Here is a 27226-nt window from a genome sequence, read left to right as displayed (position 1 = left end):
TATTACTTGTTTAATTTCATCTGTAAATTAGACTTTTAAATCTGATATGAATCAGTTTATATATGCATATGATTAAGATTATATCATATAAAACTATGAAATTGGCTGGGCGCAGTGGCTCATGCCTGTAATCCCAGCACTTTGGGAGGCCGAGGTGGATCACCTGAGGTCAGGAGTTCGAGACCAACCTGACCAGTATGGTGAAACCCGTCGTCTCCACTAAAAACACAAAAATTAGCCAGGCATGGTGGCGGGCGTCTGTAATTACAGCTACTCAGGAGACTGAGACAGGAGAATTACTTGAACCCGGAAGGCAGAAGTTGCAGTGAGCCGAGATTGTGCCACTGCACTCCAGCCTGAGTGATAGAGACTCTGTCAAAAACAAAAAACAAAAAACAGGAAATTAATTTGAAATGTTTTTCAGGCGGGGGTTCCGATCACTTAAAATAACATTCTATGAATGTCATGGAATAAAGCATTGTATTCTGTTGTAAATAAAAACAAACATTTCAGTAAATTTCACTCACTTGATGCCACCTTATCTATTATGACAAGTAAAATCATTGATATTCACCCAAATCAATTATCTTCTATTGCAAGAAAGATAACTTTAAATCAACCAACATTGTTACTTTGAAATTCCCCTTAGAAGGTGGTCACTGTCTTGCCCATTCCACAATTAAAGGGTGTTTCAAGAGTTCATCCCTCTTGACTTCTTTCACAAGAATTTCATGTTTTTACACAGAACAATCTTTTTCCTCATCCCCATATCACCTGATAACTCTTTCTTCAACTCATTTATTCCTTCTTCATCTTCCATTCCTCTAATCTATGTGGCATTCTGTAGGGTTTCTTTATGCCTTCTTGTCTTAATTTACAAATTTAAAAACCACCCTAGCTTTATGGATGCCTCATAAGTCTTTTCTCTGGCCACTCACTTATAAATAACTAACATACACCATTACACATTAATGGATTCCTCAAACTTTCATGTTAAGGTTGTACTTAACTAGCTGTTACCCAATTTGTCCACCTCCAAAATCCCATTAAATACCAAAAAGGCATGAAAATTCTAAAGCATTAGGAGCATAAATATTTGTCCACGGTCTGCTAGAACCCAGGAAGTATTTCCATAGACAAGGTTAAGACAGGATATAGGCCAGTCAAAAAGAGAATGGAAGATTTCTAGGTGTCCACCCCAACCTTGGAGTCATCTCCTTATGTTGTTTTACAGTCTTTCAGAATTTGTCTTTCTATATCCATTCTTGGACTATAAATTCTTCTAATGCAACATAGGTAATGGGAGAAAAAAACCTTGGTCATAAAATATAGCATCTCTTTATATAAAGGAATATTAAAAGGAGCCAGAGAGGAATGAAATGAATGTTGTGACTTTCTTTATTCTCTGCTTCTAGCAAGAAAAAATCCATATTAATTCAAATAATTTAGCAATGATATTTTTATCCAGTTCATTGAAAAGAGATAAGAGATAGTAAGTCATGCATCAATTTTGCAGAAACTTAAAGGATTCAACTAATATTGAAAATTTTAATAGTAACCATGATTTCACCTCTCTAAAATTTTGAAAAGAATCCAAATAGTTCCAAGCTATATGGAGAGAGAACAAAGAAGAGTCCACCTACACTATTTGTTGATAAATCTAGAACTAGATAGAACATTCCTCATTGAAGTTTGAATAAAAAGAGAAAATATTATTTTAAGAATCATTTAATAAAAAACAAGAATACAGTATTCACAATGGAGAGGTAATCATAGTTTTAAAAAATATTTATAATGGAAAGCTATTAAATGTTGGAATGTGACTGTGACTATTTTGTCTTCTCAACAAAAATAAAAGAAAGTGGACTCAATGAAGCAAAAAGAAATTAGAGAGGAGCTAGGCTAACCAACCTATGAATAAAAATATAACTGTGTACAGAAATAATAAAAAGAAGATGAGATAAAGAAGTAGCAACAGGAAACTAAAATGCAATACCAATATTTAAATTTGCATTCAAAGCCAGAAAGAGAAAACTGATAGTGTAGAAAATTGAATCAGTGACACAGAGAAAACACTTTGCTTGATACACCTCTCTAAAAGAGAGTCAACAAAGAAAAGCAAACACAATGCCAAATGAAATGAGAAAAACAGAGAACAGTAAATAAGACTCAACTTACACATAACAGATTTTCCCAAAAAATCATAGTTGACATTCCAGTAAAATTTGGAATATCAGAAGTAAAAAAAAATTCATAAGTATTCAAGAAAAATAATTTGTCTTTTATTCCCACAAAGGAATAAAAATAAGGCTGTTTTCAAGATTCTCCTCCACAATATTAAATGATAGACTTTTAAGGAGAAAATGTTGTGTCCCATGTTGCTAAATATATTTAAAGGCAACAAGAGGATATCTTCAGATATTTCTGAAAAGTATGATACCCATGTACTTTGAATATTGAGACGTTTTCTGGCTAATTAAAAGATGCACCAGGCTGGGTGTGGAGGCTCATGCCTGTAATCCCAGCACTTTGGGAGGCCGAGGTGGGCAGATCACGAGGTCAAGAGATCGAGACCATCCTGACCAACATGGTGAAACCCCATCTCTACTAAAAATACAAAAAAAAAAAAAAGTTAGCTGGGCATGGTGGCGTGTGCCTGTAGTCCCAGCTACTTGGGTGGCTGAGGCAGGAGAATCGCTTGAACCCAGGAGGCAGAGGTTGCAGTGAGCCGAGATCATGCCACTGCACTCCAGCCTGGTGACAGAGCGAGACTCCATCTCAAAAACAAAAACAAAGAAAAGATTCACCAAAATCAAGAATTCAAAATTACAGTCAGGGTTTAAATTGGCATTATTTACCATCATTCAATTATAACCCCTTCAGTTTCATTAGTATCCAAAAATTCATCTATGCTTTTCTCTTCCTTCCTGCCATACTTTCCCTCTAAAATTTTTCCTCTTCCTCTGGGCCATTTCCTTCCACATAAACACTCTTCCATCCTCAAATATCCCATTTCATGTCTTAGCACAGCCCCCATTCTTCCCACAATAGCGTTCCCTCCTCTGCAGCTTCCTGGGATGGTGGATGCTCTTGCCCCATGTCCCATGTTCCACCAACCACAGGCTGTGGAAGCAGGGCTGGATCTCCTGGTTCAGTGTTGCTTCTATGATAGAAGCCTCAACAGTAAAGTAAAAGTGTCTGTTCTCTTATGGGAAATGTCACTTAGCTATACTACTCATTTCTCTTCATTATCACTCATTATCACCATCTTTTTGCCTCTGATTAATCTCACAGCCTTACTTCAGACAGTGGCATAGTCTTTTCCTGTCTCTTGTCCTTTCAACAACTTGAAAGAAACTATAGTGACCTCTTTATTCTTAGACAAACCATGCATTAAGCTTCATACTTCCTTGCCCTGCTCAACTCTGAAGAGCTTCGTTTCCCTGATATTGCTGCTACCTGCAAACTAAAGCTGCCCACAGGATTTTCTCATTATATGGAATCATTCCACATCAAACATCTTGATCTCAAATATCACAATCTCTCAGCACAGCTTGTATCCTTCTACATTGCTCATATTTTCACTATATTGATCTCCTGAAAGTTTTGATTGGCTTTCTCTGTCTGAACCTCTCCATCCACTTGCTCTCTACTTCTCAGACAGCTTGATCACCTGCAGTTTGCTCACAAATACCCTCAACTCCTTTGGCAAAACTGTTCTCCCACCCTTGAGGTAGTAACACAACCACAATTCTCAAAGTCCCTCAAACTGTTTTCTCTCTTCCTTCCCAGAACTTCTGGGCACTGCTAGAGTAAATTAACAATCTTATTCATAGTTTCCATGATTAATTAATAATAATTAATTCATGTCCTTGACTTCTGTTAGGCCCCAGAACTGTGTGACAATCTTTTCTTAAATTTTCCTTTGCCAACTCTTTTTTCCTTTCTCTTGGTGACTTTCCATAATTGGTGCCCTTACTTCAGTCTTCCCTATCTGACCCCCCAACCACTTGTCTTGGCAAATATCCTCACCACATAATAAATAGACAAAATTTAGGGCACCTGAAGTCATCTCACACTTGCCTTCTCCCAGTCCATCCCATACTCTAACTATAAATTTTACCCACATCTTCCTTTATTCTTTCACTCTTATTATTATCTGTATGATATTGAAGGTAACATCTGGGACTCCTGCTTTGACCCATCCCCAAAGCTTTAGACTCACATCCAATAGCCTGCTGTAATTATCTACTAAAGTGTGCCACAAGAAATTAAAATCATCAATAGGTACTAAGAGAACTGATAGAATAACATGGTAGTTCTTAATCATGATCTCTTTCCCATGGTGTTTCCTCCCACATTATCCCTACTCCTCAAATGCAGACAGGACTTTTAACTTGCTTTGAAACAGTAGAATATAGCAAAGGTGATGAGGTGTCAGTGTTATGATTACATTCTAGTATATAAGATCCATCTTAGTAGATTGGAATGAGAGAAATGCCCTTGTTGACTTTAAAGAAGTGAGTTGCCAGCAGGGCGTGGTGATTCACAACTGTAATCCCAGCACTTTGGGAGGCTGAAGCAGGAGGATCACTTGAGCTCAGGAGTTCACGGTTATAGTGAACTATGATCATGCCACTGCACTGAAGCCTGGACAATAGAGCTAGACCCCAACTCCATTTTAAAGAAGAAGAAAGAAGGAAGAAGGAAGATGAAGAAGAAGGAGGAGGAGGAGAACAAGAAGAGGAAAAAGAACAGGAGGAAGAATTAGTAAGTTGCTGCTATGTGAGAGACATGTGGCAGGGACTCTGGGTTGCACCTAGGAGATGAGAGTAGCTCCTGGCTGAAAGTCAGTCAGAAAATAGGGACCTCAGCCATATAGCTGCAGAAAATTAGTTCTGCCAACAACCCAAATGAGCTTGGAAGCAGATTCTTTCCTAGTCCAGCCTCCAGATGAGAATGTAACCCAGCCAACACCTTGATTTGTAGCCTTGTGAGACTGGGCAGAAGACTCAGCTAAACCGTGCACAGACTTCTGACACATAAACACTGAGGTACTTAATGTGTGCAATTTAAAATGAAGAGTTGGCAGGGCATGGTGGCTCATGCCTGTAATCCCAGCACTTTGGGAGGCCAAGGAGGGCGGATCACGAGGTCAGGAGATCGAGACCATCCTGGCTAACACAGTGAAACCCCGTCTCTACTAAAAATACAAAAAACTAGCTGGGTATGGTGGCGGGTGCCTGTAGTTCCAGCTACTCGGGAGGCTGAAGCAGGAGAATGGCGTGAACCCGGGAAGCGCAGCTTGCAGTGAGCAGAGATCAGGCCACTGCACTCCAGCCTGGGTGACAGAGCAAGACTCCATCTCAAAAAAAAAAAAAATGCAGAGTTTAATATACTCCTTTCTCTCCAGATACTGATTTATAAAATATGGACTCACATGAGCTACAGTAAATTCACAGATGCTCAACTGATCTGCGTTTATGTGGTGGGTACCATCTTAGTACCTACAAACCAAAGCCCCTGCCTACCTACCCATTCTACTTAGAATCTAAACCCAAGAAAGTTAAGGCCAAGAAAAAGTAAGAAAAGTAAGAGTTTCTTCTTTTTGTGCCAAAAGTTCATATTCTAACTTCCTATATGATGCAAATAACTTTTGTGTGGATAAATGACATCATAGATGTCTACATTCTTCAGAGGACACCCTACTCTCTACACACTTTAGTGTAGCTTTGGGACCTGGTATCAAGAAGGCATTCATATGAGATACAGCCAAAGAAGACCAAAATCCTTTCAGGGGATCCCATAAAGCATGAAGAGGCGGAGAGAAGTGATAATGCCATCCAAGGAAAGTCATTTGGAGTACAGTTGGATTTCTATGGGAATCAGACAAGAAGTTGGTTACCCAAGCAATGGGCATGAGGGGATTTGGATTTGAAAGTAAATGTCAAACTAACAGACCAATGTGTAAACACATTTTATGAGCAAAGATTGAGGTCAAGTCTACCTAATTCTTTCACTAGTGTTTACTGGGGAGAGGAGGCTATGATACACTCGAAAAACTAGTTCCCTGATGTAAAGAGTCAGTGAATCTTCCTAAGGTTTACTACACAGGATAAAATTGGGGCATGGAGAAATAAAGAACAATCATCAGTTTGGGCAACAAGAAAAGTAATCCTGTAGAACTCTACTATTGTCTTTCTATATAGATAAGCTATAAGCATTTAATTCAAATTATTCATTAAAAAATAAGTTTAGGATAACTAGTCTGAATTTATACAGGATAAAATCTTTTGATGCAAATCTGAATCTTATCTGTATTAAAATGCAAAATGCTGATTCTTGTATTTTGAGACATAATACATTACGATATATTCAAATTTAATAATTTATGACAAATTTTAGCATCTAGGTAAGGTCAGAGATGAACACATGAAACCTTTGGTAACTATCTATCTAGATTTATCTTATTACTATCAAAAAGAGTTTTGAAATTTTGACATTAAATGAATCCCAAATTAACTGCATAGACATTCTTCATTTACCTGATTTTTCACTTTCTGCCCATAGAGCTGCAGATCCAGACAAAGTTCTTTGAAGTTGTCCACGGTTCCCTTGTTTAGACTGAAGATGGTCAATGAGAAATGGGATTGGCTGGTCAGGTGTCTCAGTTATTAACTTGGTCATTAATTCCTGAAGGCAGAATAGAGCACACAATTATAATTAATAATAACAGCAACAGTAATAGCAAGCACTTACTTAGCATGTAATATTGTCAGGCACTGGTCTAACTGCTTTATATACAGCAACTAACTCCATGCTTATAACAATCTTTTCAGACGGCTACAAGTTATTGCCCTCATTCTGAGGAAACAATAACAGAGAAGTAAATTGTCTATATTACACAGCTAATATGTGGCAAAACCAAGATTTATTTAGTTTTTATTTTGTATTATACTTAGCCAACAACATATTAAAAGTTTAATCTAAATTCCTTTAAAATTATAGCTTAAGAATTTTAAACTTCAGTTTGCTATTTTGAGAGATATCATTATAAACTAAACTTTTGCTAAACTTCACCATCTACCTTATATCAATATCATTTTTTTCTTCTTAATGTTTTAAAAATAACAAAAATGAAGAAAATTTTATTGGAATTAAAGGAACAAGTAATAAGTCACAGACTTACAGAAACCAAAAACTGTCTTAAAGTAGTCTCCAAGAAATACAGAATTCTGTTTTTGTAAAAATCCCTGTTACGTGTCCTTCCTTCTTCCTTCCTTCTGCTCTTTTTTGAGTTGAGCAATGTGAGTTCTCTATGTGCAAAGCAGGCTGTTCCATTTTGGACAGCTCTAATGATACTTTAAATTGGGCTGAAATCTGCCCAAGGGTAATATCTACATTTTTTTTTTCCAGTCAGGAACAGCAAAGAGCAATCTCCAATATGTAGTCCATTAGAATCCCTAGATTTTTCGAATATGAACAGCTGTCAAGCCACGTGGATATCATTTTGTGCTGTGTAATTGGGTTTGTGAACTTATGTGCACCATTTATATTCATATCAGTCACATTTCATCTTGTTGGTTTTAGCCTAGAATTCTAGTCTGTTCATTGCTGTTTTAAGCTAGGATTCTGTGAGAGGCAGTGTTCTAGTGCTCAAAAAATCAGATATTAAGAGAGCTAACAAAAGTGTTACTGGAAATTCCCCAGTGCATCTTTTTTTGTTGGTGGTGGTCTGTTTCCTTTGCCTTGAATGATGTTCTCTCATGGTCAGATGGCTGGCTTGTCATCCTTCGGTCCCCAGTGATACTTCTACAAGAGGTTACCCTAACCAATCTTCAGAAGTCTTTATTATTTTATCATTTTATCTTCCTCACAGTATTTAGCACTCTCTAGAATCATTTTGTTTAATATTTGCTCACCAGTTTGTTATCTCTCTCCTCCCCCACCCCTACTGTAGCACTTGGAAAAAGACTTTCTTAGTTTTATATCGGTTTTCTCTGTAGGGCCTAGAACTCTGCCTAGCTCATAGCTGGTGCTGAATCAATACCTATTGAATGAATGAATCAATGAATCGATCAACCAATCAATGTTTGCTTTATTGACTACAGGTAGATATTAGTAACTAGAATCCCTTATTGTACCAATAAACAACAATTAAACCTTTTATAGCCCAGCAAAATATAGTGCTCAGACATGCTATATAAGAAACTGCTGTCCAGATTATCTAAGGGATATTTATTTACATTTTTAAGTCTCGGAAAACATGGCTTTACCTGGGCAGAGGCTAAATGGATTTTGCAGATAACAAGATCCCAAGTTGATCGTAGAGTCATGGATTAAATATTTCTGCATATTTAAAAATGCATTGATGGAACAGAGAGTTAGAAGTAAAAAGATCAAAGGATTTTTACCATAAATACATTATGATGCAAGATATTTATTAGACAAGTGTAATACTTTTTATATTCTGAAAAACAAGTAAGCAAACAATCAGTTGTCACAGGTATTATTCATTTGTGTTATTTAATATTTCAATTATAGTTATAAATTTAAAAAGGCCATCTGCTACTGTTGTGAAGGTAATTGTAAAGTAATGCAGAGTTCAGTTAAATCATAATTATACATCTGTGGAATGCAATCTAAAACATTTTGGATTTTACCTCTATTATGTATTATGCTTTATTTGAACTAATTTTACATTATAAAGGGTTCCAGAAAATAAAAAGAAAAATAAATAGAAGGTACAACTGGATTGCTATTGTCACAGAATGTCTGGACACTCAGATAAAGCAAAATTAAGTCAGGAAATGGAACTTTAAAGCCACAGCCATTTCTATCCTGACACCTCTGAAAATCTCATGGTTTTTGTTTTGTTTTTGAATTTACCTTTCAGAGTAGATGGAAAGTTTCTAGATTTCTTTTTTTAATAAACTGAAGTATTCCTACATTTTTCTTTAGAAGATGGATTATTTAGTCATAATAAACCAAGTAATTACTATTAAGTTTTAAAAATAGTATCAGTCTATTAACTATTTTGGATACATTTGTATTGTATTAATGAATATATGAGATTAAAGACACAGGACAAGTTCAGTTGTGAGCGAAATGATCATAGTCGATGTTTGCAATAGGGCATGTTGGGTGTCTTGGTTGGACAAGAGTCTAGCTTTAAATGATTGTATTTGCAAGAGTAATTACCCTGCTTCTCACTTAATCCATGTATCTGCTGGACTTGAATGATTCTGAGGACTTGAACTTGACAGAAACCCCTTTCCCAGACATGAAAATTTAAATCCTTAGATTTGCCAATCATGGCAATAAAAAGATTGATTTCTTTCCACCACTAGAAATTAGAGCTGCAGAGGTAGACCTGAGGGACTGATAGATTTGGAAAGGTGAGAATCAAGTTGCACAGCTAGTATGTTAATTTGGAGTAGAAATCAATTGCAGAAAGTTTTACAGGAATCATTCACCATAGGAAAAAAGTATTCTAGAACATCAAGTCAGTTTCAGGTACATAAGCTGAACACCAGTAGGAAACGGCACTTCCAGGGAGACAGAAGAGCCTCACCTTCAATTCTTACCATCAGTGCAAGGGTTGTGACGTGAGATTCCCTGGGAGAAAAGGAATTTTTCAGGCTGTGGGTGTATATAAATTAATAGAACAACGAAGTGATAAGAGCACTCCTGCCCTGAAACAAAATGTTTGTGGACATTTTAGACTAAGTACTCAGGGATTGATAAAATGTAGGTGTTAATTTTAATATGATACTCTGTGCACTCACAGGCTAGTTAAACTGGGACATACAAGTCGCAAACAAAATATATTAGCAGCTGTCACCAACAGGAGATTTAGTTCATACTTATATCAATAAAATTAATATAAACAACATGCAGTTGAAGATACAGGAAACTAGTGATTAGACACTCAGTCTTTGAAATCTGATAGCCACTATTTTTCTTTTCTTCTTTTTTTTGATAGAGAGTCTCACTCTGTCACCCAGGCTGAGGATAGAGTGCAGTGGCACAGTCTCAGCTCACTGCAACTTCTGCCTCCTGGGTTCAAGCAATTCTTCCACCTCAGCCTCCTGAGTACCTGGGACTACAGGTGTGCACCACCACACACGACTAATTTTTGTATTTTTTGGTAGAGATAGGGTTTTCCATGTTGGCCTGGCTGGTCTCAAACTTCTGACCTCAAGTTATCCACCTGCCTTGGCCTACCAAAGTGCTGTGATTATAGGCGTGAGCCACCATGCCCAGCCTAATAGCCACTATTTGAATCCTTCATCTCCTACTTTAACATTCATATTCCATCTATTAGATGTGAAAAACAATAGTAGCTACATCATACGGTTGCCATGGAGATTAAATAAGATAATGACTGCAAAGCACTCATTAAGTGCTTGAGCTATATGTAGCCTTCTGTGATGGACTAACACCCTTTCTAAGGCTGGGAATGAATTCTCAGAATCTCCATATGATCTGAGTTAGAGTTTCCCAGTGAAAGAAATGTGTAGGAGATTCAGAAAGCAGAGTGAAGCACAAAAATATTAATCTTCGGAGTTGAATGCAGGCAGATGTGAGAACAGATGAGAGATTCACAGCAGCTTCCTAGCAAGCTTGTGGAAACCTCCACTGCTGACTGAGATAGCTATGAGGGTTCCACAAAGACACCGAAGAATTGCCGCAGCTTCCAGGCAAGCATCTGAGAACCACATGCTTCCCTGCTGCAGGCTGGTATATTCAGGGTCAGCCCCTCTGACTTTTGGTGATACCCCCTCAAACTTCAGCAGCATTTCCATGTCCTCTGTGGCCCAACCTTCTAACTCTCTATCATAAACCCATTTTTAATAAACCCTATTTAGCACAGCTACATAGAGTGGTTTCCATTTTCCTGACTTAACTCTTAGTGATATACTCCCAAAAAGTCTTAGCCAATATTTTTATTTTTACTATTGTTTTTCTACATTTATATATCATATATTTATATATTTATATTACATATTTATGTTTATTATTACTATGATTACAATATTTATCAATATATACTTGTAATATTATATATGAATAATACATATTTTATTGGGCTTATATTTTCTGATAATAAAATGAATCAATATTCTCTTTTTTTTTTTTTTGAGATGGAGTCTCGCTCTGTCACCCAGGCTGGAGTGCAATGGAGCTATCTCAGCTCACTGCAAACCTCTGCTTCCTGGGTTCAAGTGATTCTCCTGCCTCAGCCTCCTGAGTAGCTGGGATTACAGGCACATGCCACCATGCCCAGCTAATTATTTTTTGTATTTTTAGTAGAGATGGGGTTTCACCATGTTGGTCAGGCTGGTCTTGAAATCCTGACCTTGTGATCTGCCTACCTCGGCCTCCCAGAGTGCTGGGATTACAGGCATGAGCCACTGCGCCCGGCCTCAATGTTCTCTTAATATTGTTTTTTATCAACTAGAATCTTTAACTTCATGAGTATACTACATAGTGAGACAACTCCCTGCACTAATACCTGTTTCCTTTATTGTTAATTATAATTTTGTTGCTGGAACAAATACTTTTATTTTAAAATTATAAATGCATACAATTACAGCACTATTTATGATAGCAAAGACTCGGAACCAATGCAAATGCCCATCAGTGATAGACTAGATAAAGAAAATATGGCACATACCATGGAATACTATGCAGCCATAAAAAAGTATGAGTTCATGTCCTTTGCAGTGACATGTATGAAGCTGGAAGTCATAATTGTCAGCAAACTAACACAGGAACAGAAAAGCAAATACCACATGTTCTCACTCATAAGTGGGAGTTGAACAATGAGAACACATGGACACAGGGAGGGGAACACCACACACTGGGACCTCACATCACACACTGGGGGTAAGGGGAGGGAGAGCATTAGGACAAATACCTAATGTATGCTATGCGGGACTTAAAACCTACATGATGGGTTGATAGGTACAGCAAATCACCATGGCACATGTATACCTATGTAACAAACCTGCACGTTCTGTACATGTACCCCAGAACTTAAAGTAAAAGAAGAAAAAGGAAAGAAATGCATACAAAGACAAAATTCCTTTTTACAAATTTTGAAAAGCAACTTAGAGAACATAAATCATTATGTAATTATTGAGTGAAAATGTATATTATGCAACATGTAAGGGCTACTGGAATTTAAGGGTCTAATAACCAGTAACAGATAACCTTGTACTGCTATTTAGAAAATTAGCATGATTGAGCTGGAAAATGAATACTAACTAGTAACGATGATCGTCTCAAAATGCATTTTAATGTTAATTTTCATTAGATAAAAGCAAAGCCATAAGTAAGTTGGTAACTCATCATAGACTCACTTATTATTAAAACTGGAATGAGTCATTAAGCAACAGTAGAAATTATTAGTAAAAGATCCATTTCATTTGATAGAACCTGTAAGATCCCTTGATTATAAAACAAAAGAGCACTTGGGCGCACAGAAACTTCGATTTGTACACAATATTCCTGGTGTTTACCCATTCGTGTACTGAGCCTCTAAGGTTTCAATAACTTCAGGTTAAAAACCCTGGCTCTGGGTACCACAGCACACAGCCAGCATGGCACTCTGCCTAAAAATTTGTGACTTGGGACTAACTTACTTTTTGCTTCATTTCCCTAACAGGAAAGTAATGCTTGTATCCTTTTTAACCTTAGGAGAAAGTTATTAGGAAACAAAGTTAAAACCATTTCCAAATTCCCAGGAAGTTTTTACTACATGGCCTTTTTTGTTAAATCAATACATATGCAGGGCATTGTACTCTATTAAGGATGGAGGTGGTACCAATCAGATATGTTTTTTATTCAGCACCCATAAATTATCTCAAATATTAATAGCATATGGCATGTTATCAGCTGTAGAATGTTATTTAGTTCACAACTAGCATTAAAATCTGATGACTGAATTTATTTACTCTAAATCTGCATCTGTTTCAATTTTCTGTTTTTATCAGGTCTCTATTAAAAATTTGCATTTGAGATCACGGCCTTCCAAACATTCACCCCCACCACCACTACCCAACAGTATTTCATAAATAGGCAGGTAATGAGCGTGGAATTGACAATGAATACATGAGAAATTATCCACTTGATGTTTGGTTGCCTCCAAAAATGTATTTTATTCTCAAATCGCCCCCATTTAAAATTGATGTCCCCATTCCCAGTGGATGAAATTCTACTTGGTTTCCACCCGCACTCATAGCCCATGCATGCCTTTTCTCTCATTCTATTTTTTTTGAATGGCAGTAGAATGGTAAGCATGTTTTTTCTGCCTCATTACACCCCTAAGCTCTGTTACAAGTTTTGGCTTTGGTAAGAAACAGGTTCTAATGCAGTATCTAGGTTTCCATGCACAGTGAGAACAGGACAGACATCTCTCTGATCTCTTTCTGTCAGAGTCTTCCCTGACATTCAGAGATCTCAGACTGTTCCCTAGTGGTTCAACCTTCCTCCACCTCAGATCCACACCTGCCCTAAATCTACTTATCTTATTCCCAGTCAAAACTGTGATTTCAATGGAAGGCAGGAAAGCAATGTGAATAGTAATGATTTAAAATATCAGTCTTTTATTGAGCACTATTGGAGGCCAAGATAGGCAGATCACTTGAGTTCAGGAGTTCAACACCAGCCTGACCAACATGGTGAAACCCTGTCTACTAAAAATACAAAATTAGCTGGCCATGGTGGTGTGCATCTGTAACCCCAGCTATGTGGGAAGCTGAGGCAGGAAGATCACTTGAACCCAGGAAGCAAAGGTTGCAGTGAGCCAAGATCCTGCCTCTGCTCTCCAGCCCGGGGCAACAGAGAGATACTCTGTTTCAAAAAATAAATAAAATAAAATATCAGTCATTTATTGAGTCTGATAGGCACAAGTATCAGGTATTTTACATAGATTTAATAATTCACTATACATTTAAGAATTGCATACAAGATGCGTAATCCAGACAACATACATGCACTTTTGCAACGGTGCTTGTTAAAAGTTGTTTCTGAACTCCTTGCTTATTCCAGATCACATGTGACCCTCACCAACAACCCACCAATGCACACAGTCATAGCCACACATCCACAGCTCTATAGGCCTCAGGAGTAAGATCTTTTGCATTCCTGATTTGAAAGACTCTTGGCTTTCTTAAACATGATTTAATGTAAAATTAGGTTTATCATATCCATTTGTCATAAATTTTAAAAGCATAATTAGCCTTGTTGTATACTATGGAATAAAATCCAGAGATAAAGGTAGGAAAAATAAAAGAATAAATTGCTTGAATAATGAAGATTAGGAATGATGAAAATACCACAACTAAAAACTAAACATTCTATATTGTAAAGCTGAATCATAGACACTGAATTCTCTCTACTTTCAATAATACAGGCAAGTAATAAATCTAACCAGCAGAACTATCCAATTATGACAAATGATGCAATATTTTGTCTGATGCCTACTAATACAGAGATGTCTTCTCAGGTTAATAACTGAACATTTAGTATGCAGTTTTAAACAGTCTTCATATAAAAGCACAAGCTTGTAGTTAAATTTCCAGGCAAACACCAAGGTTTCCAGTGAGAAATTAGCATATCCTATGGAAATACTTTCAGTTAAGGATTACACTCCTCAACTAATAGTCTATGGAAGCAACTGATTTAGTGTTAGGTAGGACTTCACACAGTCTTACTTGAAAATACCTCTGTAGGAGTACAATATAGGTGACAGTGGAAAGAGCAAAGCAGTTCAAAAAACTCAAATACATTAAATAAATTTGTGACGCAAGTAGCAGATGTATATAGAAGTTCCCATAAAAAAGAAAATGTCTTTCAGTTCAATAAAAATTACTTTATTTTAGCCTTTTATCATTTATAAAAAATGTGTACCTAAAATGAGGTGCTCAGAATGACAGAATAACGAGAAACTGGTGATGGATACACTGTACCATCAGAGCTGAACACTAGTACATACACAGACCTAAGTTTGATTCCATGCACCTTAAAAGAGAATTTGGGGTGACAATGTGGTTTAATAGGAAGGTACAGATTTTGGTGTTTGACCTGGATTTATAGCCTGGCTCTATCCCTTACTGTCCATATGAGTTTAAGCTACTCATTTAGTTCTCTGAGCCTCCATTTTATCATCCCTAAAGTTGGTAGGACAATATCTCCCTTATCAGTTTGTGGTAAGGAGTAGAAAAACTGCATAAAACATATCATGTGGGGTATATGAACTAGATTTCATAGCAATGTGTCTTCCTATTTTATTTCCTATAAGAAAAAAAATGTTTAGAGAAGAGGGGTTGCCTGTTTGGTCTCTCTCAATGTTATATTTCTCAAGATAAGGAAACAACTTGTCACATTGTCTTGCAAGTCATCCCCCAAGAGAATATTCAGCCCCAGGCAATTGCATGATCAAATCTTTAGAGCTGCTAAGCTGGAAATAGCATGCCCTTCCTCATTCACAAGGACCATTTTAGTCTAAAATTCATCACTCTCCAGTTACGGTGGTCACGTTTTTTGCTTTGCATCCAGCATCAAAAACTAATTATCTGGTTTTCTGGATACCAATCATATGTCCAACAGTTCAGTTCTGATACTGTGTATGTGTTGGCATCAAATCCTGCAAATTAAAGACTCAGTCTCACAAGATTCAGATGCCACTGAAAAGTCCTAGGCCACCCATATTTCTGACCAATTGGCTATAAGTAAGCAGTCCCTATGATCTCCTCAGGTTTGACAATTTGCTAGAATAGCTCACAGTACTCCAGAAAACACTTTACTTTCTATTACAGGTTTATTATAAAGGATACAAGTGAACAGCCAGATAAAGAGATACATAGGGTGAAGTCTGGAAGGATCCCGAGTGCAGGAGCTTCTGTCCCTGTGGGGTCGGGGTGCACCACCCTCACAGCATGTGAAATGTGTTCCCCAACTAAGAAGCTCTCTGAATCCCATCATTTAGGTTTTTTTTAATTGTTTTATTTTTTAATGGAGGTTTCATTACACAGTCATGATTGATTAAATCATTGGCCATTGGTGATTGGCTCAATCTCCAGCCTCTCTCCCATCTTAGGAGCTTTTGGGGTGGGACTGAAAGTTCTGAGCTTCTAATCAAGGTTTGGTCTGTCTGGCAAGCAGCCCTCCACCTGAGGCTATCTAGAGGCCTGACAAGTCACCTCATTCGAACAAAAGAAGCTCCTCTCACCCTTATCATGAGAAAATTCCAAGGGTTTTAGGTTCTACGTGTCAGGAACTAGGGACAAAGACCAACTATTTTTCTATGATACCATACCACTAAGCACCACAGTTCACTTTTGCCTGTTGTCAATGTTAAAATAAACAGGCACATACAATATCTATTACCTAAATCTTATTTGTTTTGCTCATTCCTGTGTTTGTGAGATTTACTCATTACTCCATATTTGCCCATGATATATGCATATACTGCATATAGCTCTAGTCTGATTCATTTTCATTGCTGTTTAGTTTTCACTGTATGAATACACCGCAATTTATTCATCCACTCTACTATTAAAGGTATTTGAGTATTTCCATTTCTTGGTAATTGTGAATAGGGCTGCTATGATCAGTCTTGTGTGCACATGTGCACAAATTTCTGTTGGACTTATCCCTAGCAGAGGGATTCATGAGCAATAACATGTTTGTCTTCAACTTTATTAAATAATTTCAGAAAGTTTTATAAACGTGATTGTAAACAATTGTCTCCCACCCGCATTCCCATTTCTCTACATCTTCACCAACATGTTGTCATTTTAATTTTTTAACTATTCTCGTGGTATAAAAGAATCCCTATGATTTTAATTTGCATATCCATGATTACCAGTGGAATTTAGCAACTTTTCATATATTCAATGGTCCTTCAGATACCCTCTTTTTTGAAAGCACCTGTCTAAATTTATTTGCCATTTTTCTACTTAATGCCTTTCTTTTTCATAATGGTCTGTTGAAGTTCTTTGTGTATTTTGGATATAAGATCTGTATGGGGGGATTGCCTTTTCATTCACTTAATAGTTTCTTTTGATAAACAAAAGTTCTTTATTTTAATGAAGTCAAACTTAATTCTTCATTTTATGCTTTGTGCTTTTGGGTCCTATTTTTTAAAATCCTCTATCTCATGTTCATGCAAATATTATCCTACGTTATTTTCTAAAGTTTCACTGTTTTTGCCTTGCACAGGTAGGTCTGCAAAGCATCTAAAGTCAACATTTATTATGGGGTGAGGTAGGTGTTATTTAATTTTTCTTCATATGAATTTCTAATCATCCCACACTCATTCGTTTAAAAGCATTAACTTTTAGCTACAAGGACTGCCTTTGTCATGAATCAAGTGGCCATATATTCACAGGCCTATTTTTAGACTTTATAGCCTGTTTCATTAATCTATTTGTCAGTCTTATGCCATCATTACAACATCTTCATGACCACAGCTATACAATGAATTCTGGTACCTTGAGGAAAAAATTCATCCTAATCTTGTTTCTATCATCTTCTTATTTCTTCTGCCAAGATTATGTTCATTTTTCTCATATCTTTTTTGACTGAAATTTTTTCTGTTTTCTTTCATTAGTCTTAAAGTCAGACAGACTCTTTAATATTCTTTTAATGGTTATCCAGAGATTATAGACTAATACTTCATTTACCTACATTAAGTGTTTATTACTACTTTACCACCATCTCAGATTTTATAAGGATTTTAGAATACTTTGATTCCAGTTATCACGCATGGCTTATATTTTTGTTGTTGTGTCTTATAACTCTCTCTATATATATTTTAAACTCTGCAAAATATTTTTAATTTTTATCTTATACCATTAGCATGCATTTAGATGTGCCCACGTATTTGCCATTTTTACTGCTCTTATTTTTTCCTTGATCTCCAACCATCCATCTGGGATCATTTTCAGCAGCATAAGGAAAACCTTTTATTTTAGTGGTGACAAATTCTCTGTGTTTCAGTTTGCACAGAAATATCTTTATTTGCTTTTTAAGCTTGAAGATATTTTCATTGTATCTAATTATATATTGAGATTACATTCTCTCCATTTTCTTTTGTTTCCTTTTTTTGAGAAATCAGCTATATTTCTTTAAAGAACATCTGACTTTTTCTAGGGAATATTACGATTTTTATTTTTTTAAATCTCATTTTTAATAATAGAACATAATTATATGAATACATTTTATATATTACATATAATATATAATAAGGATGAAATAATCTTTCTTATTTTGTTTGCATATAATAAAAAAACTTAGAAATTTTTAAAACATTTTAATTTTGAAATAACTATACAATCACAAGAAGTTGCAAAGAAATGTGCAAAGGGGTTCCATATACATTTCAGCCAGCTTCTTTCAATGTTGATATCTTGAAAAATTATAATACGATATGAAAATTAAGAAACTGACATTGGTACAATCTGTAGAGCTTATTAAGATTTCCCAGTTTATATGCATTCGTGTGTGTGTGTATAGTTCCATGCAATTTTATTGTAGTGTGACTACATGTAACCACTGCCACAATCAAGATGATTAATTGTACTATCATCCAAAGACTCTCATGCTATCACTCTATAGTCACATCCACCCATTCTTCCCTCTATATCTAACCCCTAGCAACTGCTACTCTATTCTCCATCTCTATAGCTATATAACATATAGTTATGTCATATCTTATATATTGAAGTATATATCTTTTTGATATTTGCTTTTAATATTAAGAATAATTTCCTTGAGGTTTGTCCACGTTGTTATGCATATAAATGGTTTATTCCTTTTTATTGCTGAGTATTATTCATGATATAGGTGTACCATAGTGTGTTTAACCATTCATTAATAACCCTTAAAGGACCTTTGGTTAGTTTCTCTGTTTTTAGTATTATGAATAATGTTGCTATAAACATTTCTGTATAGGTTTTTTTGTATACATGAGGTTTCATTTCTTTAGGATAAGTACCTAAGAGTACAATTACTGCATTACATGTTAGGGCCATTTTTAGTTTTAAAAGAAACCACCAAGCTATTTTCAGAGTCACTATGCAATTTTACATTCACATCTGCAATATATACGTAATTTTGCCCATTCTTACATCTTTACAGTGATATCTCATTGTAATTTTAATTCCATTTCTCTAATGGATAATGATATTGAATGCCCCCTGATGTGCTTATCTGCCATCTATAAATCTTCTTCAGTAAAATGTCTATACTTACTTCGTCTATTTTCTGATAGGATTTTGTTTGGTTTGGTTTGGTTTGGTTTGGTTTGGTTTGGTTTTTTTTTTAGATGGAGTTTCACTCTTGTTGCCTAGGCTGGAGTGCAATGGCGCGACCTCAGCTCACTGCAATGTCTACCTCCTGGGTTCAAGGGATTCTCCTGCCTCAACCTCCTGAGAAGCTGGGATTGCAGGTGCCCACCACCACACCCAGCTAATTTTTTGTGTTTTTAGTAGAGATAGGGTTTCACCATTTTGGTCAGGCTGGAATTGCTTTTCTTTTTTTTAATATGTTTTGAGAGTTCATTTGCATTATACTACTGCTTTGTTGGATATGTAATTTGGAAATATTTTTATTCATTTTGTAGTTTTCTTTTTTGTCTTTTTTTTTCTGTTTTCTGTTTTTTGTTTTTTGTTTTTTTTTTTGAGACAAGGTCTTATTCTGTCACTCAGACTGGAGTGCAGCAGCAAGATCTCGGCTCACTACAACCTCCGCCTCCCAGGTTGAAGCGATTCTCCCACCTTGGGCCCCCGAGTATTTGGGACTACAGGAGTGCACCATCATGCCCAGGTAATTTTTTGCATTTTTTGGTAGAGATGGGCTTTCACCATGTTGGCCAGGCTGGTCCTGAACTCCTGACCTCAAGTGATCCACCAGCATCAGGCTCCCAAAGTGCTGGGATTACAGGTGTGAGCCACGCACCCGGCCATTTTTTGCCCCCTTAACAGGATTTTTCATAAAGCTGAAGTTTTAAATTTTGATGTGGTCTTATTTATCAATTTTATTTATTAGTCATACTTTGGTAGCATATACAAGAGATATGAAGATATGTCATCTTCAGCAAGTCCTAGGTCCTGAAAATTTTCTTCCTAGTTATCTTTTAAAGTTTTATAGTTTTATACTTTAAAGTCAATGACCCATTTTGAGTTAATTTTTGCATAAGACGCAAGGTTTAAGGTCAAGAGTCAATTTTTCCCTACAAATGCGCTTTATCCAGTATCATTTATGCAGAAGAGTATCCTTTCTCCATTGAATTACTTTTGTGTCTTTGTCAAAAATTAATTCACATATCGGGTATGTATATCTATTATGTTTTGTTCCATTGACCTATGTATTTATCCATCTGCCAGCACCACCATGTCCTGATTTCTGTAGTCATATCTTATCCTTTGAAATCAGGAACAGTGGTTTCTCCTACTTCCTTTTTTTTTTTTTTTCCTTCCAAAACTGTTTTGGCTATGCTAGGCTCTTTTCATATAAAGTATAGAGTAAGTTTGACTATGTCTACAAAAAGCCTTGATGAAATTATGATAAGAATGCTTTATACACATCAATTTATGGAGATGCTAAATGTTTTAACCAGCATTTTGTACTTTTCATCGTAAAGATCTGGTACATGATTTTTCTTTAGTTTTATAACGATTTTATTTTGTTTGAAACAATTGTAAGTTATATTATATTTCTAGTCTGGCTTTCACTTTTGTCAGTATACAGAAATTCAATTGATTTTATGTATCGATCATGTATCTATATTGAACTCACTTAGTTGTAGGAGTTTGTTGGGATCATCTCTGTAGACAATCATGTCATTTGCAAATAGAAATAGTTTTATTTATCCCCTTCAAATCTGTATGCCTTCTATTACTTTTTATTGCCTTACTATAATGGCAAGAACTCCCAGAAATATGTTGAATAGCAATGGTTAGAGTGAACATCCTTGTCTAGAACTCAAACTTAGAGGAAAAGCATTTAGTTTTTCACAATTAAGTGTAATGTTAGCTGTAGGATTTCTGTAGATGCATTTATGAGGTTAAGGAAGTTCCCCTCTATTTTGAATGTACTGATAGTTTTCATCATTAATGGCTATTGGGTACTGTCCAATGATTTTATTTTTGCATCAATTAATATGATGTGACTTTTCTGCCTTAGCCTATTGATATGTTGAATTATATTAAATGATTTTCAAATATTGAACCAGCCTTACATGTCTGAAATAAATTTCACTCAATCATGGTGTATGATTATAATTATTATTATTATTATTTTTGGGATGGAGTCTCACTCTGTCACCCAGGCTGGAGTGCAGTGGCGCAATCTCAGCTCACTGCAAGCTCCGCCTCCCAGGTTCACACCATTCTCCTGTCTCAGCCTCCCAAGTAGCTGGGACTACAGGCGCCCGCCACCACGCCCAGCTAATTTTTTGTATTTTTAGTAGAGACAGGGTTACACCGTGTTAGCCAGGATGGTCCAGATCTCCTGACCTCGTGATCCGCCCGCCTCAGCCTCCCAGAGTGCTGGGATTACAGGTGGTTCTTTTTTACAATCTCTATTTCTTAGCTAAGATTTTTCTATTTTGTATTTATCTCAAGAATATTTGTAGTTGATTGTTTAACCACTTTTATGACAGCTGCTTTAAAATCCTTGCCTGATAACTTCAACATCCAATTCTTCTTGATACTGGTTTTTGTTGATTGTCCTTTTCTCATCCAAATTGTGGTTTTCCTATTTCTTGGTATGATAAGTGATATTTTTAAATATCCTGGGCATTCTGGTTAATATGTTAGTAGACTCAAAATCCTATTTAGTGATATCCTATCATTTATTTTAGCAGTCAGTTGCCCCGTTTAGGTTGAGCATGTAGGTTCTGGCCTACTTTTGTGGGCTTTAGTTTCAATGACAGCTTGGTTTTTAAAGCCCTTGCAATGCTATTCTGGTCTGCTTCACTTTTCTAGTACTGCTGGAACTCCTACTCAATATCTGCTGTTGGAATCACTGGGACTTAAAGTCCATTCCTGGGCAACTGGTATCAGTGGGTGAACATGGGCAGGGGGGAGGCAAGAAGCCTCTGGCCCTTGGTGTTCTTATGTCATTTCATGGAAGGCAGGGGCACAGGTGATATGGTGTGGCTCTGTGTCCCCACCCAAATCTCACCTTGAATTATAAACCCCATGTGTCAAGGGCAGGACTAGGTGGAGGTAATCAGATCATGGGGGCAGTTTCCTCCCTGCTATTCTTGTGATACTGAATGAGTTTCACATGATCTGATGGTTTTAAAAGCATCTGGCATTGCCCCTGTTTCCACTCATTCTGTTTCCTGCTGCCCTGTGAAGAGATTCCTTCTGCCATGATTGTAAGTTTCCTGAGGCCTCCCCAGTCATGTTGAACTGTGAGCCAATTAAACCTCCTTTCTTTATAAATTACCCCGTCTTGGGTATTTCTTCATAGCAGTGTTAGAGCAGCCTAATACAGTAAATTCATACCGAGATAGTGGGGTGCTGCTGTAAAGATACCCGAAAATGTGGAAGCAACTTTGGAATTGGGTAACAGGCAGAGGTTGGAACAGTTTGGAGGACTCATAAGAAGACAGGAAAATGTGGGAATGTTTGGAGCTTCCTAGAGACCTGGTGGCTCAGAAGATAGGAAGATGTGGGAAAATTTGGAACTTCCTAGATTCTCTTGTTGAATGGCTTTGACCAAAATGCTGATAGTGATATGGACACTGAAGTCCAGGCTGAGATGGTCTCAGGTGGAGGTGAGGAACTTGTTGGAAACTGGAGTAAATTTCCCATCTTGCTATGCTTTGGCAAAGAGGCTGGCAGCATTTTGTCCCTGAATTAGAGGTCTGTGGAACTCTGAACTTGAGAGAGATGATTTAGGGTGTCTGGCAGAAGAAATTTTTAAGCAGCAAAGCATTCAAGAGGAAACAGAACATAAAAAACTTAGAAAATTTGCAGACTGACAATGTGATAGAAGGGAAAAACTCATTTTCTGGGGAAAAATTCAAGCCCGCTGCAGAAATTTGCATAAGTAGTGAGAAGCTGAATGTTAATCTCCAAGACAATGGGAAAAAATATCTCTGCGCATGTCAGAGACTTTCATGGCAGCCACTCCTATGGGAGGGAAAAATGTTTTCCTTGGCCAGGCTCAGGGTCTCCCTGCTCTGTGCTGCCTCAGGACATGGTGCCCTGAATCCCAGCTGCTTTGGCTCCAGCCACGGCTAAAAGGGGCCAAGGTATAGCTCGGGGCATTGTTTCAGAGGGTGTAAGCCCCAAGCCTTGGCAGTTTCCATGTAGTGTTGAGCCTGTAGGTGCACAGAAGACAAGAACTGAGGTTTGGGAACCTCTGCCCAGATTTCAGAGGAGGTATGTAAGGGCCTGGATGTCCAGGCAGAAGTTTGCTGCAGTAGCAGAGGCCTCATGGAGAACCTCTGCTAGGGCAGTGTGGAAGGGAAATGTGGGGTCGGAGCCTCCACGCAAAGTCCCCATTGGGGCACTGCCTAGTGGAGCTGTGAGAAGAGGGCCACCATCCACCAGACCCCAGAATGGTAGATCCACCAACAGTTGGCACTGTGTTCCTGGCAAAGCTGGAGGAACTCAACACCAGCATGTGAAAGCAGCTGGGAGGTGGGCTGTACCCTGCAAAACCACAGGAGTAGAGCTGCCCAAGGTCGTGGGAGTCTACCTCTCGGATCAGCATGACCTTGATGTGAGACATGGAGTCAAAGGAGATTATTTTGGAACTTTAAGTTTTAATGACTTCCCTATTGGATTTCAGACTTGCATGGGGCCTGTAGCCCCTCTGTTTTGGCCAATTTCTCCCATTTGGAATGGGTGTATTTACCCAATACCTGTATCTCCATTGCATCAAGGAAGTAACTAACTTGCTTTTGATTTTCCAGGCTGATAGATGGAAGGGACTTGCCTTGTCTCACATGAGACTTTGGACTTGGACTTTTGGGTTAATGCTGGAATAAGTTAAAACATTACAGAACTGTTGGACACACATGATTGTGTTTTGAAATGTGAGGACATGAGATTTGGGAGGGGCCAGCAGCAGAATGACATGGTTTGGCTCTGTGTCCCCACCCAAATCTCACCTTGAATTGTAATCCCCATAATCCCCATGTGTCAAGGGTGGAACCAGGTGGAGGTAATCAGGTCATGGGGGTGGTTTCCTGCATTCTGTTTTCATGATAGTGAGTGAGTCTCAAAAGATCTGATGGTTTTATAAGCATCTGCCATTTCCCCTGTTTGCATTTATTCTCTCTCCTCCCACCTTGTGAAGAGGTGCCTTCTGCCATGAATGTAAGTTACTTGAGGACTCCCCATCCATGCAGACTGTAAGTCAATTAAGCCTCTTTTCTTTATAAATTACCCAGTCTCATGTATTTCTTCATAGCAGTATGAGAACAGACCAATACAACAGGTCTTTGCTTCTGTTGCCACTGCAGACAGATGACTTCCTGCTGGTGCCCTATTTGTAGAGCCAGGGTTTGTTCAGCCTCAGGCCTTGCAGTTGCCACTGTGGAAACATCAGACCACCCACCAGTTCCCCAATTGTGTAGAAGGGGCTGAGTAGCCTAGGGTTTTGTTGATAATACTACTGACATATCAAATGGCTCATGATGATGATACTACTGACATATCAAATGGCTTACATGTTCTCTGGATGTACAGTAGGAGTTGGGGCTTGCCACTAGGTTTTTTCTAGGGTTTCCTGGTCCTTTGGCAAGAGAAAGCAAGCTTTTGCTCTTGTTTCATTTTGTTTTGTTTTGTTTATCTATACCTGTTGGTAGTTCCAGGTTGTAAGCCTCTTTGGCTCCCAATCTGAGGTATAAGAGATATAAAAAGAAAATTCAGGAAATTCATCACATAGTTATTCTTTTTAGTCAGTCTACCTTCTTCTTTCTAGATTTCAGAGCTCTTTGTCATTTCCTGTTGAATAATGCCCAAGGTCTTTCATTTTATTTAGAGTAGAGGAACAGGGAAAGTGAGTCTATGCCATCTTGTTCAGAACTTGAAACACAGTTTTGTCTTGTTTTTGTAATTTGCAATTTTACCATATGTTTACATGTGGTTTTTTAAAGTTCCTTACTTATGGCTTATTAGGCTTTTAAATCTATGGATTAACACCTTTCACAATTTGGGGATATCCTCAGCTAGTATCTCTTCAAATCATTATTCTGCTCCTTTCTCTTTGCTTTCTACTTCTGGGACCTCAGTTAAATTTTCTTACTGCATTAGACTTTCTCACTGCATCAACTCTGCTTCTATTTCTATTCTTTTTTTTTCCATTATTTTGTTTCTATCTGCTTCATTCTGAATATTTTCTTCTGGTCTATGATACAGTTTCCATGTTTTGTCTTCAGCTATGTTTAATCCTGCTATTAAGCTTGTATTTTGAGTTCTTGATTTCTGTTAATGTATTTTTTATTTTAGATTTTATACAGAAATTATCTGTTGAAGTTTTAATATTGCCTCTATCCCCTGAACATAGTAAGCTGACTTATTTTAATGTCTGTGTCTGATAATTCTTATATCCCTAGACTGTCCTTGTTTAATTCTATTATTTATTATTTCTACTGGCTTCTCTTGATGTTGTACCTGGTTTTGTGTATGTGTGTGTGTGTGTGCCACATGTTGCATTTCATAATTAGTTTTGGGGAATGATTTGTGGCCTAGGAGGATGCTACCTTCCTCCAGAAAGTAGAAAGTAGCGCCTGGTACCTGTGGATGCTAACAATCCACAAAATCCACAATCATTTTGAATCAATTTCAAAAAATTTACATTTTTTTTCCTGGAATTCCAGATGACCCAAATATAGAATGTAGCTTTTGTGAGAATTAACGTACTGTATCTTTATTATTAGTCTGATGTTCTTCTGGGTCCCAGTCCAAAGAGCAGGGCAGTTGCTGGTATCCTTACTCCTGGCAGTCCCTAGTCTCCAACTGTTGCCCTTCTCCCTGGGAAGCTATAAAAAGCATCACTTTGCCTCTCGGTGGTCTCTTTAAAAAGGGTTAATTCTCTCAAGGAAAAAGTAGCCCCAAATGCAATGCTCACTTTCCTGAATTTCTATCTTCTCCTGGATCTCAGGCCAGTCATCCTTCACTAACCTGTTAGCTCTTTGAAGCTCTCAGATAATTTCTTTTCTTTTTTTTTTTGGTCTTTTTTCTTTTTTTTCTCTTATTATTATACTTTAAGTTTTAGGGTACATGTGCACAATGTGCAGGTTAGTTACATATGTATACATGTGCCATGCTGGTGTGCTGCACCCACTAACTCGTCATCTCGCATTAGGTATATCTCCCAATGCCATCCCTCCCCCCTCCCCCCACCCCACAACAGTCCCCAGAGTGTGATGTTCCCCTTCCTGTGTCCATGTGTTCTCATTGTTCAATTCCCACCTGTGAGTGAGAATATGCGGTGTTTGGTTTTTTGTTCTTGCGATAGTTTACTGAGAATGATGATTTCCAATTTCATCCATGTCCCTACAAAGGACATGAACTCATCATTTTTCATGGCTGCATAGTATTCCATGGTGTATATGTGCCACATTTTCTTAATCCAGTCTATCATTGTTGGACATTTGGGTTGGTTCCAAGTCTTTGCTATTGTGAATAATGCTGCAATAAACATATGTGTGCATGTGTCTTTATAGCAGCATGATTTATAGTCCTTTGGGTATATACCCAGTAACGGGATGGCTGGGTCAAATGGTATTTCTAGTTCTAGATCCCTGAGGAATCGCCACACTGACTTCCACAATGGTTGAACTAGTTTAGAGTCCCACCAACAGTGTAAAAGTGTCCCTATTTCTCCACATCCTCTCCAGCACCTGTTGTTTCCTGACTTTTTAATGATTGCCATTCTAACTGGTGTGAGATAGTATCTCATTGTGGTTTTGATTTGCATTTCTCTGATGGCCAGTGATGGTGAGCATTTTTTCATGTGTCTTTTGGCTGCATAAATGTCTTCTTTTGAGACGTGTCTGTTCATATCCTTCGCCCACTTCTTGATGGGGTTGTTTTTTTCTTGTAAATCTGTTTGAGTTCATTGTAGATTCTGGATATTAGCCCTTTGTCAGATGAGTAGGTTGCGAAAATTTTCTCCCATTCTGTAGGTTGCCTGTTCACTCTGATGGTAGTTTCTTTTGCTGTGCAGAAGCTCTTTAGTTTAA

General features: G+C 37.4%; 1 protein-coding gene across 4 annotated transcripts in view; it reads right to left on the bottom strand.

Annotated features, from left to right (window-relative positions):
- Nucleotides 1–27226, bottom strand: part of C8H8orf34 (chromosome 8 C8orf34 homolog) — a 481071-nt gene that overhangs the window by 371018 nt on the left and 82827 nt on the right. For all 4 annotated transcript variants that reach the window (XM_024344934.3, XM_009455317.5, XM_009455316.5 and 1 more), the window contains 1 exon segment: nucleotides 6546–6693. In XM_024344934.3, the coding sequence (XP_024200702.2) occupies nucleotides 6546–6693 (148 nt within the window).

The sequence above is a fragment of the Pan troglodytes genome, chromosome 7 (assembly GCF_028858775.2).
Source record: "Pan troglodytes isolate AG18354 chromosome 7, NHGRI_mPanTro3-v2.0_pri, whole genome shotgun sequence".
NCBI classification, from domain to species: Eukaryota; Metazoa; Chordata; class Mammalia; order Primates; family Hominidae; genus Pan; species Pan troglodytes.
The sequence above is the reverse complement of the archived record's forward strand: the minus strand, read 5'-3'. Positions and strand labels throughout refer to the sequence as shown.